This window comes from Rattus rattus, chromosome 15, assembly GCF_011064425.1.
Source record: "Rattus rattus isolate New Zealand chromosome 15, Rrattus_CSIRO_v1, whole genome shotgun sequence".
NCBI lineage: Eukaryota > Metazoa > Chordata > Mammalia > Rodentia > Muridae > Rattus > Rattus rattus.
This window is the reverse complement of record NC_046168.1, coordinates 7,189,624-7,205,841: the sequence shown is the minus strand read 5'-3', so window position 1 is coordinate 7,205,841 and position 16,218 is coordinate 7,189,624. Positions and strand designations below refer to the sequence as shown.

The window sequence follows — 16,218 nt, the reverse complement described above, 5'->3', positions numbered from 1 at the left end:
TATGTACTTAATTCCAACTTCATTTTCTTAACTCAAATATCCTCTAAATGAAAATGAATTGTTGAGTCTCTCCCTTCGTTAAGAGTGAAGCATTCCTTAGCCACCCTCCTGGGGTTCTCCTTAGAATTCACATCTATAAAAGAGTCTTAATGATTTTTCAGTCTGAAGCCTTTCTCTGTTTTGCCTCTCTGTAACTGAAATTAGCGGACTTTAAAGCTTTAGTTGCTCAACTGTGTAAAGCATAGTCACCTACTAAAACTGGGTTGCTCATAGAATATTAGATATATACTCCGAGGATGAAATGTGTCCAGCACAAGTGTGAATACCTGAGTTCAATTCTCAATACTCATAAGAAAAATGCAGGTTATGGTGGTGCATTTTTAATCCTTGTACTGGGAGGCAGAGACACACAGGTTTCTGGGATGAGTCTGGCCAGCGTAGTTTAACTGGCGAAATCCCAACCGCCAGTGAGAGACCCTGACTCAAAAAGATAAGGTAGATGGCTCTTGCAGAACAGTGCCTGATACTTACCACTGGCCTACACACACACACACACACACACACACACATCAAACAAAAGAATGAAATGTGTCAAATATCAATAAGATCTATTTAAAGCAGTCATGGTATCTAATACTACACTAAAATTAATTGGTCGAAATGGATTCAATCTCCGATAATATATGTCATATTATTCCAAGGTAGGTGTGGTGGTTTTGCTTGTTATCTCAACAACACTCAGGACAAACAAGAACTTGGGCCAGCCTTTTTTTTTTTTTTTTTTTTTTTTTTTTTTTTGGAGCTGGGGACCAACCCAGGGCCTTATGCATGCTAGGGCAAGCGCCTACCACTGAGCTAAATCCCCAACCCCGGGCCAGCCTTTTCAATCTCAAACCCCAGTATCGCTTCAAGTACTGTAACCCTATTGAGAAATGGGCAATTGCCTGTCTCCACACACAACGCCAACGTATTCTTTTGGTGGCATTCCAGCTGAAACGTCTGTGTCCTCCCAGGGTGGGGGTTGGGAGTGATACCAGAAAGAAGGCTTTATGAAATAACCACCTCATACTCTCAAACCCCAGATCAATATTCACCTTCATTTATCCATTCTTCTGGGAGGGGGAAAGACTAGAACTAAGGAAGGGGAAGGGCTACCTCCATATTCCCTCACAAAGTGCTCTTGTACTACAGTTATGTAGAAGAAGAATATGACAAGGCGATAATGACGACTGGGGCCTTCTGAGTGCTAATTAAAAGGGTTACGGTGTAATGCTGTAGTCTGTGGTGCTTGCCAATGGACCAGCACTTAGTAGCACGAGAGAATAGTTTACTCCTATAGCGTTCCAATGTGTACTCACTCAAGAAGAGGGCACTAATTAATCTTGTTGGAGAAGACACACTGGTGTAAATAGAGTATCTAGACACATTGAGAAGAAACTGCCCTAATCAACACTTATTAGATTCTCAGATGTATTTTAAACAAAGAGAAGTCAGCACTAAACAGAGGGATCTATTGAAAGCCAGCCTTCCAGGGTGGTTTTCCATCCGATTCCAAGGTTACCGTGAAATATAAAGCAAGTGCAAAGGAAGCGACCAGCCCATGAACCTTAGTCCCTTTGTGTCACAAGGTCAAATCATATTCCCTGGGTGATTCGAGTGCTGATGTTATCTAGTGGGAATAACTGTGATGGACATGGGTGGTCTGACTGCTCAGTGTTGCATCATCCCTTTACCTGTGAGGATCAGATAATATCGCTGTTCGCCAATTGCTCAGAGAACTTTTGGAAAATAAAATGACTTGGATGATGAATATGAATTGCAGTTTTGAAAAAACACATTTCCTCCAGGTGATGGGGCACGACTTTAATCCCAGCACTTGAGAGGCAGAGGCAGGTGGATCTATGATTCAAGGCTAGCCTGGTCTACATACTTCCAGGAGAGCCAAGCTATGTAATAGACCCTATTTCAAAAAAAAAAAAAAAAAGAAAGGAGAAAGATGAAGAAAGAAGGAAAGAAAGAAGAACAATAAAAATTATATAAAACAGAAGGAAAAGCATCCCACTATATCGATGCTCAATAAATATGCAAAGTTATTGCTCTCTGAGATTATTGAGGCAGAGAACGTGTTACAGTCATGTTTGGCTCACTACTTGTGTATTAAAGATTAAAGCATATTATGCCAACATATATTATTCATTTAGCGGCATGATCCTAGAAATTTGTAACAAAAGCCATTTCTGACAATACAATTTTGAACGTTATTAAATGTATGGAAATTGCTAATTAAAAACCTCCAAGAGCAGAGGCTGCAGTTTCCTACTGTTGACTCTGGGCGCCGCTGTTGGCCTGACTGGAGATTCTGGAACACCTCGTCTCGCGCAGCCGCAGAGCGCTTTCCAAGGCTTCCTTTCTCAGCCTTCTTTGCACCGCTTCTTTCCGAGCAAAAGAAGAATCCTTTCATGGACTAGAACTGGTACCAAAGTCCGTTTGGAGCCCGGAATATCCGCACCACGGAACTTCTTCATAACCCGGCGTCTCCAGGCTGGTGAGCAAGCAAAGGGGAGCAAGAAAGATGCGGAGGGCGCTGCTGAGAGACGCCGGGGACACAGGCGGCCAATGCTCCTTCCCTTCCTGCTGCCTTTGTTCTGCCCGCGCTCTGAGCAGCAGATCCGTTACAAGATCCCCGAGGAAATGCCCACCGGCTCGGTAGTGGGAAACCTCGCCAAGGACCTGGGCTTCGGTGTCCAGGAGTTACCGACGCGAAAGCTACGTATCAGTTCTGAGAAGCCTTACTTCAGTGTGAGCTCAGAGAGCGGGGAGTTGCTAGTGAGCAGCAGGCTGGACAGGGAGCAGATTTGCGGGAAGAAGCCGGTGTGTTCTCTGGAGTTTGAGGCTGTTGCTGAAAATCCTTTGAACTTTTATCACGTGAGCGTGGAGCTGGAGGACATTAATGACCACACACCAAAATTCGCGCACACATCCTTTGAATTGCAAATAAGTGAGTCCTCAAAACCAGGGACACGATTTATCTTAGGATCCGCCCATGATGCAGATATCGGAACCAATTCTCTGCAGAATTACCAGCTTAGTCCCAATGATCATTTTTCACTGGTGAATAAAGAGAAGTCAGACGGTAGTAAGTACCCTGAACTGGTATTAAAGACAGCTCTAGACCGGGAAAAGCAGAAATTCTACCGCTTGGTCCTGACTGCTTTGGATTTTGGGCATCCACCCCTCAGCAGCACTGCACAGATTCAGGTCCTAGTGACCGATGCCAACGATAACCCGCCAGTGTTTAGCCAAGACGTATACAGGGTGAGCCTTCCGGAAAACGTGTACCCAGGAACCACCGTGCTTCGGGTGGTGGCCACAGACCAAGACGAGGGTGTCAACTCCGAGATCACGTTCTCTTTCAGCGAAGCTGGCCAGATTACCCAATTTAACCTGGATTCTAATACCGGAGAAATTACTACTCTAGATACATTAGATTTCGAAGAAGTCAAAGAATATTCCCTTGTTTTGGAAGCAAAGGATGGTGGGGGGATGATTGCGCAATGTACGGTGGAAATAGAAGTTCTAGACGAGAACGACAATGTCCCCGAAGTGTTATTCCAATCTCTACCTGACCTCATAATGGAGAATACTGAGCCAGGAACGTACATCGCTCTGCTTAAAACCCGTGACAAAGATTCTGGACGCAATGGAGAAGTTATCTGTAAATTAGAAGGCGGTGCCCCGTTTAAAATACTCACGTCTTCAAGAAACACATATAAATTAGTGACGGATGGAGTTCTAGACCGTGAGCAGAACGCGGAATACAACATTACTATCAGAGCTACCGACAAAGGTGACCCGCCTCTCTCTTCCAGCTCGAGTATCACCTTGCGTATAAGCGATGTGAACGATAACGCTCCAGTTTTCACGAAGGGTTCGTACCTAGTCCATGTTGCGGAAAACAATCCGCCTGGAGCCTCCATCGCTCAAGTCACAGCCTCTGACCCGGATTTGGGGGCCAATGGCCAGGTTTCCTACTCCATCATAGCCAGCGACCTCGAGTCTGAATCGCTGTGGTCCTACGTGACTATAAACGCGCAGAGCGGAGTAGTATTCTCGCAGCGCGCCTTCGACCACGAGCAGCTTCGCTCCTTCCAGCTGACACTGCTGGCGCGCGACCAGGGATCGCCCGCGCTCAGCGCCAACGTGAGCATGCGCGTGCTGGTGGGCGACCGCAACGACAACGCGCCACGCGTGCTGTATCCCGCTCTCGAGCCGGACGGATCTGCGCTCTTCGACATGGTGCCTCGCGCTGCCGAACCTGGATACTTGGTCACCAAGGTGGTGGCTGTGGACGCAGACTCAGGACACAATGCCTGGCTGTCTTACCACATACTGCAGGCCAGCGATCCGGGGCTCTTCAGCCTGGGGCTGCGCACAGGCGAGGTCCGCACAGCGCGTGCCCTGGGAGACAGGGACTCAGCGCGGCAGCGCCTACTGGTCGCTGTGCGTGATGGTGGACAGCCGCCCCTCTCGGCTACAGCCACGCTGCACCTGATCTTCGCTGACAGCCTGCAGGAGATCCTCCCAGAATTCAGCGATGACTCTCTGCCCCCGGACCCTCAATCAGAGCTGCAGTTCTATTTGGTGGTGGCCTTGGCCTTAATTTCTGTTCTTTTCCTCCTGGCTGTGATTCTAGCCATAGCACTTCGACTGCGACACTCCTCCAGCAGGAAGGCATGGGGCTGCTTTCAATCAGAAGTGGTGGTTCCCCCTAACTACAGCGAGGGAACTTTGCCATATTCTTACAACCTGTGTGCAGCACCCACGGGGAAGGCAGAGTTTAACTCCCTAACATGTAATGATCAGTTGAAATCAGGACAAGATCTACTATTTGCGGATTCAGCGGGGGCCTTGTTTCCACTTTGTAATTCCAATGAGTCAACCTCCCATCAGGTAAGTGTCCTGCAAACATAATGTATTCCTTTTCTATCAGTTCTTCATAGTCTCAGGAAATACATACTTTTCAGATAGAACCAGTTCTTAAGTTATAATGAAAAGTTAGTGGTGTGGCTAAGTGGCTAAGATCACCTGCCTAGTATGATGATGCAGTCCCTAAGTTGGTAAAAATGTGTTCATGGGAGATGGAGAGAGACTCTTCCAAAGGATCCAGGTTTGGTTCCCAGCACCCACTGCTGACAATTGTCTGTAACTCCTGTTCCAAGGGATCTGATGCCCTCTTCTGGCCCTGGAGGGCATCAGACACTCCCAGTGCATAGACATGCATGCAGACAAAACACCTCTACACATTTAATAAATCTGAACTGTGACCATATGATTCTTCAAAGAATAGATAAAGTAAGGGCACGTGCATGCCTTACAGGTGTAACACGCCAACCTCAGGCTCTCTGCTAGTACCCTTATCCTCCAGTGTGGAAAGGTGCAGTGTCGACTCTCCTTAAAATTTAATGACATTTCATCCTGAATTTTCTGCCTGACGATTAATAAGATGAATGCTTGTTGTAACTTGAACATAATATAAATATTAACGCGGTCACTGAGCTGGGTGTGGGGTGAAATGACTTACATCTTTAAGTCCAGCACTTGGGAAGCAGAAGCAAGTGGACTTTGAGGACAGTCTTGTCTACAGAAAGAGTTCCAAGATGGCAACCAGGGCTACACAGAGAAACCCTGTCTGTAAAAACAAAAGCAAAAAGTCATTGAAATAATCGTTAAAGTCAACAACTAAACAACACACTAAAAATGATATTTTCTACTGATTTAGCTGTTATAGCTTCTAAAATGTTTTGATTTTTTATGATAATTTCCCTTTCCCCCCAAAGACTACCAGAATAAGATCTCTTAAACTCAGCTCTATGCCCATGGCCCCTTGTAACTTTTATACAATACACTTTGTGTGATCAGTTACTTAAAAGAAGGTTCAGTATTCATCAGAGACCAAAAGGCTTGATAATACATGTGTATACTGCCAGCATTTGGGAGACAGAGGCAAGGCCAGCCCAGGCTATATGAGACCCTTTCTAAACCAACAACCAAAAGCCCAGAAGGTCAACAGCAGATTGTTGTCCCTTGAAGCATAGGTTTTTGAGACTTTATCTGTTCTGAAGTTCATCTAATAGGCTCCACCATTGAAGAAATGGACAATGCCTTTCCTCTGTTCCTTCCTGACACACTCCAGAATATAATTTTTAAAATTGGTAGTGGTGTCTGAGCAGTGGTGGCTCATACCTTTAATCTTAGTGCTTGGGAGCCAAAGGTAGGCAGATCTCTGAGTGTGAGTGTGGCCTTCACTTTGAGTGTTTGGTTTTTATTTTTTCACCTTTAATATGCCTTCCAAGGATATAACTCATGTCTCAAGGCTTAAGAAGCAAGGTCCCTGTCTGCTGAGCCACCTGGATGGACACTAGCATCCACCTTTCCTTTGTGCTCCTAAATTAAGATACCTAGGGGTCTTCTACAAATTAGATCACCTATGAGTAGAAATAGTCTTGAAGTTTTCAACGTTTAGACAAACTTGCCAATCTGCTGTGCAAATATCAATTATTAATACATACGAAAGGTCATACTACATTGTGTCACTCTCTCTGGGCAATCTGTAGCACCTGCTTCAGTTACTACTTCAAACTATTGATAGCATTTTCATGGTGGCCTTAATCTTTGTCTTTTTTATAATAATTATATATGTTCCTCGCTCTTTGTTGTTATTTGGATGAAAGTGGTAGTGGTAGGGCTAACCTAATGTGTGTGTGTGTGTGTGTGTGTGTGTGTGTGTGTGTGTGGTGTGTGGTGTGTGTGTGCTTCTCCCTTAAACACTCATCTTGTTTAAAGTGCAACTATTGCCAAACTTGATAATGCACACTTTTAATCCCAGCGCCTGATCTACCTAGCAGACTGACATTCATATTCTCTCTCTCTCTCTCTCTCTCTCTCTCTCTCTCTCTCTCTCTCTCTCTCTCTCCATATATATGCTTTTTGCTTTTAATTGTGTCTTTAGCTGCCCCTTCCAAGTATTTTTCAACTAGGAATAGATTCAAAATAAAACAAGTCAGTAGAATCTGATTTTTAAAAATGAATTGTAAAAGTATTCATCCTGCTCAAATTTTGCAACGTTAATCTGAAAATTTACTGGTGTGTAATTAAAATAACATCTAATAGGAAAGCATAAAAGCAACTCCTCTGTGGAAAGCTACTAGGCTGATCAGTTTAAACCAGACAGAGCGATCCTCTAAACGATCATCTCCAGTGGGTCTTGTTTACTCTGAGAATGAATTAACTTCCAGTAACAACTAGAATTCTTAATTTAGTGGTGTATGTTGAAACCAGTCACACAAAGCTAGGAAACTATGGGAGGTAAACCTGCCCTGTTTGCTTTTAGGGGCGTGAATGTGGACCTGTCATTCGAAGCAATGCTAGCCCACGGACCTGATAATTAATATAATCACACTTTATCCAACACACATGTGCACTTTCTTCTAAAATATGTATTTGGGAACAAATTTTAATTTAAAGGAATGAAAACAATTCACTTGCAAAGCTTAAGTTAACTGTATCTACGTGCAGTAACAATTTAGGACTCTAAGCGCCGCTGTTCACCTGCCAAGAGAGAGAGATGCACCCGGAAAACCATCGAATTCTCAGCGCTGATGAAATCGGACTGGCAGGTTCCGGAGTCCAACGGCGGAACTGCGGAGAAATTCTGTCCCTCAGTGTATGGCTCTCCAGCTTTCCGTAAGATTATCATTTCCATCATCACAAGCAAAGGTAATCCAGGCACCTGAGCCCGGTGAAGACTGAGAGGATTCTTTTGATAATAAACAATGGCCGCTTCCAAGAATCAACACCGACAAGGCCGGCTGGTGCTGTTCTGTACGCTGATGGGGACGCTGTGCAAGATCGGGGTAGGTCAGATTCGCTACTCGGTGCCAGAAGAGACAGATAAAGGCACTGTTGTAGGAAACATCTCCAAGGACCTGGGGCTGGAGCCCCGTGAGCTGGCGGAGCGAGGGGTCCGCATCGTCTCTAGAGGTAGGTCGCAGCTTTTCTCCCTGAATCCGCGGGGCGGCAGCTTGGTCACCGCAAGCAGGATAGACCGGGAGGAGCTGTGCGCCCAGAGTATTCCCTGTCTTGTAAATATTAACATCCTAGTTGAGGAGAAAGGGAAACTCTTTGGAGTAGAAATCGAAATAACTGATATTAACGATAATAATCCGAAGTTCCATGTTGGGGATCTGGAGGTGAAAATTAACGAAATCGCTGCCCCTGGAGCACGGTATCCACTTCCAAAAGCTGTTGACCCAGATGTGGGCATAAACTCTCTCCAGAGTTACCAGCTCAGCCCCAACAGGCACTTCTCTCTGGACATTCAGAGGGGAGACGACGGAACTATAAACCCAGAGCTGGTGCTGGAGCACACCCTGGACCGAGAGGAAGAGCCCTCTCACCACCTGGTCCTCACCGCCTCCGATGGCGGCGACCCGCGCCGCTCCAGCACAGCGCTCATCCAGGTCATAGTGTTGGATACCAACGACAATGCCCCTGTTTTCGACCAACCGGTTTACCGCGTGAAAGTCCTCGAGAACGTGGCCCCAGGCACTCTGCTGCTCACAGTGAGAGCTAGCGACCCGGATGAGGGTGCCAACGGAAAAGTGACATATAAATTCCAAAAAATCAATGACAAACAATCGCTATTATTCCATCTTCATGAAAACACGGGGGAAATGACAGTAGCAAAGAATCTGGACTATGAAGAATGCTCATTGTATGAAATGGAAATACAGGCTGAAGACGTGGGGGCGCTTCTGGGGAGGAGCAAAGTGGTAATTATGGTAGAAGATGTAAATGACAATCGGCCAGAAGTGACCATTACATCCTTGTTTAACCCGGTATTGGAAAATTCTCTTCCCGGGACAGTAATTGCCTTCTTGAATGTGCATGACCGAGACTCTGGAAAGAACGGCCAAGTTGTCTGTTACACGCATGATAACTTACCTTTTAAATTAGAAAAGTCAATAGATAATTATTATAGATTGGTGACATGGAAATATTTGGACCGAGAAAAAGTCTCCATCTACAATATCACAGTGATAGCCTCGGATCTAGGAGCCCCACCTCTGTCCACTGAAACTTACATTGCCCTGATTGTGGCAGACACTAATGACAACCCTCCTCGTTTTCCTCACGCCTCCTACACAGCCTACATTCCAGAGAACAACCTGAGGGGCGCCTCCATCTTCTCACTGACTGCACATGACCCTGACAGCCAGGAAAATGCACAGGTCACTTACTCTGTGTCTGAGGACACCATACAGGGAGTGCCTTTGTCCTCTTATATCTCCATCAACTCAGACACTGGTGTCCTGTATGCACTGCAATCTTTTGACTTCGAGAAGATACAAGACTTGCAGCTACTGGTTGTTGCCACTGACAGTGGAAGCCCACCCCTCAGCAGCAATGTGTCATTGAGCTTGTTTGTGTTGGACCAGAACGACAACGCACCTGAGATTCTATATCCAAGCTTCCCCACAGATGGCTCCACTGGTGTGGAACTAGCACCCCGCTCTGCAGAGCCTGGATACCTAGTGACCAAAGTGGTGGCAGTGGACAAAGACTCAGGACAGAATGCTTGGCTGTCCTACCGTCTGCTGAAGGCCAGCGAACCTGGGCTCTTCTCTGTAGGACTTCACACGGGTGAGGTGCGTACAGCGAGGGCCCTGCTGGACAGAGATGCTCTCAAACAGAATCTGGTGATGGCCGTGCAGGACCATGGCCAACCCCCTCTCTCAGCCACTGTAACTCTCACTGTGGCAGTGGCTAACAGCATCCCTGAGGTGTTGGCTGACTTGAGCAGCATTAGGACCCCTGGGGTACCAGAGGATTCTGATATCACGCTCCACCTGGTGGTGGCAGTGGCTGTGGTCTCCTGTGTCTTCCTTGTCTTTGTCATTGTCCTCCTAGCTCTCAGACTTCAGCGCTGGCAGAAGTCTCGCCAGCTCCAGGGCTCCAGAGGTGGATTGGCTCCTGCACCTCCATCACATTTTGTGGGCATCGACGGGGTCCAGGCTTTTCTACAAACCTATTCTCATGAAGTCTCGCTCACTTCAGGCTCCCAGACAAGCCACATTATCTTTCCTCAGCCCAACTATGCAGACATGCTCATTAACCAAGAAGGCTGTGAGAAAAATGATTCCTTATTAACATCCATAGATTTTCATGAGAGTAAGGATGAAGATGCTTGCGCCCTGGTAAGTTTCGTTCTATGACTTCTCTGGGGGATTTTGAGACATGCCGAACTCTTTCATATATTTAAGTGACAGTAATGCAAAAACTGAACACTTAAAAGTCGTAAGCTGTCACTTAGTTCATTTTCAAAATGGTTGGACAAGGCCTGGAATTGTAGGTTAGTTATTAGAGTGCTTGCCTAGTTTGCACAAATCCTGAGTTTGATCCCCAGCAACACATAAACTGGGCTGTGTGAGACTCCATCTCAAAACACACTGAAAAGGCTTTATTTGAAAAGCTTAGATGAGACATTGTTCAACTTTTTTTTTTTTTTTTGTTCTTTTTTTCGGAGCTGGGGACCGAACCCAGGGCCTTGCGCGACATTGTTCAACTTTTAAAACATACGATTGTTTTTATCACTCCCCGATCACCTACCACACACAGTATTTTTCTACTTGCACACATGTGTATTCTAAGTTAGGACTTTAGAAAAGCAGTTGGGATTTCCAAATTCTTAGTTATCACCTTAGAAATCACCAAATATGTGAGGCAATTATATTAGCCAAAAAGTAGGCACTGCAAGATTTCTTGACTTAAAACATCTTTTGAAGTCTACTTCTGTATCGCTCCTGCTTACTATACCTGCTGACTACACTTCAAGCCACAAGCACATTTTAAAATGCAATCTTGGTGGAAAGTGAAACTGGTGTATGAATGTTGATTGTGTGTGTGTGTGTGTGTGTGTGTGTGTGTGTGTGTGTGTGTGTGAATGGCCACCCTTCTCAAGGTCTATACCAATGGAAATATTGCATCTAAAGCAACAGTTCGAAATCAGTCTCCCCCCAAAAGAAAAACAGAAAAATATAATCTTAAACAAACTCGTAAAAGAGTGAAGAATCCATTTCAGTAGACTAACCATGATCATTTTAGGCTGTACATACATCCGAAATGGTGAGAACTCATGAATGATAAACAAATTCCAAATAAGTTAACCAATTCCACAAAAATTATTTATAGTAAAGTATAGGTATTATCAGTATTCCTTGTACTATAAGTCTAATTCCTAATTTATCACCAGTCAAACATGGAAGATATGATAAATATTTTGTGATTGTGGAGAAGATTGTTTCTCAAGTAATGCAGTATTCCATCCTACATTGCATATACATGGGAGTAGAAATCAACTTCATACTTTCTGTAGCCTCTTGAAGCACAATAATTTGAAAAGACAACTACATCGTCAGTACTTTGGCATTTTGGTATGCGGGTAAGGAAAATTTTCTCGTGCTTAGTATGTGTGGGGTCCTGGTTTGATTTCCAGCACTTCAAAAACTAATTAATGGAGTATAGAGTTGGACCAAATGTCACTGTGTTCAGTAACTTTGTGTAATGGGCTTACCCTGAGATCAATTTTCCCAATTCCAAAGACATTGCATTATAACAGTGTAGCCCACGGGTAAAGAAACGATGTGGTCTATTTGTGTTGGACATGGAGAATCATTTCCCCGGAAACTTTTCAGAATGAATTGATGTAGTATAAAGAATAGAATAGAAACTATACAATATGGAAATGAGAAAAAAGCCATTTAGCAGGTTGCCTTGTATCTGTGCTACGTCACTGAGCCAGTCTTCTCAAATGAGTATCTCCTAAAGAAGCAATAAAGATTCTCTTTGGGGGGTTGGGGATTTAGCTCAGTGGTAGAGCGCTTGCCTAGTAAGCACAAGGCCCTGGGTTCGGTCCTCAGCTCCGAAGGAAAAAAAAATATTCTCTTTGTTTTTCTAATCGCAATGCTAACATTACCAGGAAGAAAGGGTGTCTGAGGAATGGGACAATCTGCCCAAACACAAACAAATCATTTGCAACGGAACTGATGATTCCAAACACTGTGAAACAACATTGATTACCTAGTAATGTAGACAAATTATTGCAATAAATAAAAGAGGAGTAACAGTAGTTTCAACATACCATAACCAACAAAGAAATGATTTGTGAAATTCATAATCTAGTAGACACCAAGGCAAGACTAATGTCACGTTAGTTGTTAAATTCTCATTCAAAAGGGTAACTAACACTTTGCTTTAAGAAAAAGTGCAGGGCACGTACAGTAACTAAAGAATGGACCATTATAATGTAGTTTTATATAAAAAAAATCAAAGCGACGCTTCAAGCATCTTGACAGAATAAAAAAGGCATATAAAAGAGGTATTGAAATTTTGTTGCAAGATATGTGAATATTAAAATAAGACTTTGTAGTTATGCACAATTATATTATTGAGGGTGTGGAGAGGAAGGTACCAAACAGCAGAGGCTGCAGTTTCTTAGTGCGAACTCTGGGCGCCGCTGTTGGCCTGACTGAAGAGGCTGAAGCTCCACATCTTGCGCAGCCGCAGAGCTCTTTCCAAGGCTTCCTTTCTCAGCCTTCTTTGCACCGCTTCTTTCCGAGCAAAAGAAGAATCCTTTCATGGACTAGAACTGGTACCATAGTCCGTTTGGAGCCCGGAATATCCGCACCACGGAACTTCTTCATAACCCGGCGTCTCCAGGCTGGTGAGCAAGCAAAGGGGAGCAAGAAAGATGCGGGAGGGCGCTGCTGAGAGACGCCGGGGACACAGGCGGCCAATGCTCCTTCCCTTCCTGCTGCCTTTGTTCTGCCCCGCGCTCTCTGAGCAGATCCGTTACAAGATCCCCGAGGAAATGCCCATCGGCTCGGTAGTGGGAAACCTCGCCAAGGACCTGGGCTTCGGTGTCCAGGAGTTACCGACGCGAAAGCTACGTATCAGTTCTGAGAAGCCTTACTTCACTGTGAGCTCAGAGAGCGGGGAGTTGCTAGTGAGCAGCAGGCTGGACAGGGAGCAGATTTGCGGGAAGAAGCCGGTGTGTTCTCTGGAGTTTGAGGCTGTTGCTGAAAATCCTTTGAACTTTTATCACATGAGCGTGGAGCTGGAGGACATTAATGACCACACACCAAAATTCGCGCACACATCTTTTGAATTGCAAATAAGTGAGTCTGCTCAACCGGGTACTCGGTTCATTTTAGAAGTAGCAGAAGATGCAGATGTTGCCTTAAATTCCCTACAGAATTATAAGCTCTCTCTTAGCCCTAGTTTCTCGCTGGTGAATAAAGAAAAACAAGACGGTCGTAAATACCCGGAATTAGTATTGGAGAAAATTTTAGACCGCGAGCAACAGAGTTACTACCGATTAGTCCTGACAGCCTTAGACGGCGGGGATCCTCCCCTAAGTGGCACCACCGAGCTTCGGATCCAAGTCACTGATGCCAACGATAATCCCCCTGTGTTCGACCAGGAAGTATACAGAGTCCGCCTTCCGGAGAACGTGCCCCCAGGCACAACCGTAGCACGCGTGACAGCTACAGACAAGGATGAGGGCGTGAATTCGGAGATTACTTATTCCTTCCACAGAGCTGAGCAAGTGTTTGGCCTAAATTCAAAGAGTGGAGAAATTACAACACAGAGAACACTGGATTTCGAAGAAACCAAAGAATATTCTATAGTAGTGGAAGCGCGGGATGGCGGAGGCCTGGTTGCCCAATGTACAGTTGAAATTAACATTCAAGATGAAAATGACAACAAGCCAGAAATTACAGTCCATTCTCTGTTAGAAACGATTCCAGAAAACGCACCTCCGGGAACACTAATATCTTTGATCAAAATACATGACAGAGATTCTGGGGAAAACGGGGAGGTTAATTGTCGACTAGACAGTGAGGCGCCCTTTAAAATTATCTCTTCTTCCAAAAACTCATATAAGTTGATGACAGATAGAGCCTTAGACCGAGAACTGACTCCAGAATACAATGTCACCATTATGGCCACTGACGGGGGCAAGCCACCCCTTTCCTCCAGCACAAAAGTCACCCTACACGTTGGTGACGTCAATGACAACGCTCCGCTCTTCCACCAGGCCTCCTACTTGGTGTACATAGCCGAGAACAACCCTCCTGGAGCCTCCATCGCTCATGTCAGTGCCTCCGACCCAGATTTGGGATCCAATGGTCATGTCTCCTACTCCATCATAGCCAGTGACCTGGAGCCTAAATCGCTGTGGTCCTATGTGACCGTGAACGCGCAGAGCGGAGTGGTGTTCGCACAGCGCGCCTTCGACCACGAGCAGCTCCGCTCCTTCCAGCTGACACTGCAGGCGCGCGACCAGGGATCGCCCGCGCTCAGCGCCAACGTGAGCATGCGCGTGCTGGTGGGCGACCGCAATGACAACGCGCCACGCGTGCTGTATCCCGCTCTCGAGCCCGACGGCTCTGCGCTCTTCGATATGGTTCCGCGCGCCGCCGAGCCTGGATACCTGGTCACCAAGGTGGTGGCGGTGGACGCCGACTCCGGACACAATGCCTGGCTGTCTTACCATGTGCTGCAGGCCAGCGACCCCGGGCTCTTTAGCCTGGGGCTGCGCACAGGCGAAGTGCGCACAGAGCGTGCCTTGGGCGAAAAGGACGCTGCGCGGCAGCGCCTGTTGGTTGGTGTTCGCGATGGTGGGCAGCCGCCCCTCTCAGCCACCGCCACACTGCTTCTAGTATTCGCTGACAGCTTGCAGGAGGCCCTGCCAGACCTCAGTGACCGCTCACTGCCCCCTGATCCGCAAGCCGAGCTGCAGTTCTACTTGGTGGTGGCCTTGGCCTTGATTTCTGTGCTTTTCCTCCTGGCTGTGATTCTAGCCATTGCACTTCGACTGCGACACTCCTCCAGCCCCTCTGTGTGGAGCTGCTTTCAGCCTGGATTTTGTTCTGAATCTAAACCGGTGGTTTTCCCCAATTATAGTGAGGGTACTTTGCCGTATTCCTATAATCTGTATGGTGCACATGCTGGAAAGACCGAGTGTAATTTCCTAAAATGTAGTGAGCCATTGAGTTCAGGACAAGGCCTTCTTTGCCCTGAGTCTTCCGGGGCCTTGTTTCCACTTTGTGATTCCAGTGAGCCGACTTCCCACCCGGAGCCTCTAACGCCGGTGAGTTCCGTTTGAACCTTTTCTTCCTTCTCTCTTCCTGAACTACGTCTATGTTTACATAGCAACACAACACATTTTCAGGACTTGTGAGTCCTCTTTGAAAAGTTAATGTGAAAGTTCTCTTTCCTTTCGTCAATATAGTTGGGCGAATTATGCTATAAAATAAATTCCAGGAAAGAAATTAAAGGTTACAGAGTCACAGTGTAGTGCAGTACCCTAACAGTACTGAGAGTGTGTGCTGTTAGCCTCACAGCAAAACAAGTGCACAATTTTTTCAAAGTGACTGAAATTTACCTGTTGATTCTCACTTTCTTGAGATAGTCTTCCTGTGTGTAGTATATAGGGCGGCCTTGGTACATGACTCACAGGGTATCCCAGGCTGGCCTGGAAGGTATACTATGTGGCAGAGGCCAGCCAAGAACTGGAGATGCTCCTGTCTCAGCCTCCTGGATGCTGGATTTCAGGTCTGGCATTAAATTTATCACTGAGCGATAGTGACGAATGCCGGTAATTCCAGCACTCAGGAGACAGAGCCAGGCCTCCGAGTTGGAAGCCAGCATGGTATAGAACAAGTTCCAGGACAGCCAGGGCCGCACAGAGAAAGCCTGCATGAAGCTACTCCTTGGTCTCTTCATTGATCTACTGACGGATTCCTTTCTTGCGTTTATTCCCCGTGGTTAGCTTCTTACACTTACCGAACAGATTCATGACTAAAATGAATGCAAACTACTTTGTGTATTTGTGGAATGAAGGAGACTCGCTGAGTTCTTCAGACTCCACTAAGTCCAATCAGCTTTCAGGACTATGAAATCCTGAAGACAAGGAAAGACTGGGACACAGTGGTAGAGCTCAATCACATGAAGCTCTAGGCCCTTAGTTTAATGCCCAGCACAGAAGGGGAAGCTGGGGAAAGAAGAGAAGAGAAGACTCTATCACTTCCGTTTCATTTGTTCTGGTTCTTTTATTTTTGTATGTGCATGAGTGTTTTGTTCGAATGTATGTCT

The 16,218-nt window shown here is 45.9% G+C and overlaps 2 protein-coding genes across 11 annotated transcripts in view; both read left to right on the top strand.

Annotated features, from left to right (window-relative positions):
* The window catches only part of LOC116884728 (protocadherin gamma-C4), a 184,095-nt gene that overhangs the window by 58,617 nt on the left and 109,260 nt on the right, over positions 1-16,218 (top strand). For 2 of the 10 annotated variants that reach the window (XR_004385890.1, XM_032885924.1), the window contains exon 1: positions 6,345-10,256. The exons of the other annotated variants lie outside the window; for them this stretch is intronic. Coding sequence is in view for 1 of the 2 variants with exons in the window: in XM_032885924.1 (XP_032741815.1) it covers positions 7,833-10,256 (2,424 nt within the window). In the remaining variant the exon portion in view is untranslated. Of the gene's footprint in view, positions 1-6,344; positions 10,257-16,218 lie in introns of those variants that run through there. 10 annotated transcript variants of the gene reach the window in all.
* LOC116884875 (protocadherin gamma-B5-like) lies at positions 10,619-15,229 on the top strand. Its single transcript, XM_032886121.1, has one exon. It carries the CDS (start codon positions 12,809-12,811, stop codon positions 15,227-15,229), a length of 2,421 nt encoding a protein of 806 aa, XP_032742012.1. The 5' UTR covers positions 10,619-12,808.

What these genes read in the sequence shown, in the direction of transcription:
- LOC116884875 (XM_032886121.1), top strand. Translation starts at nt 12,809, where the DNA reads ATGCGGGAGGGCGCTGCTGAGAGACGCCGGGGACACAGGCGGCCAATG.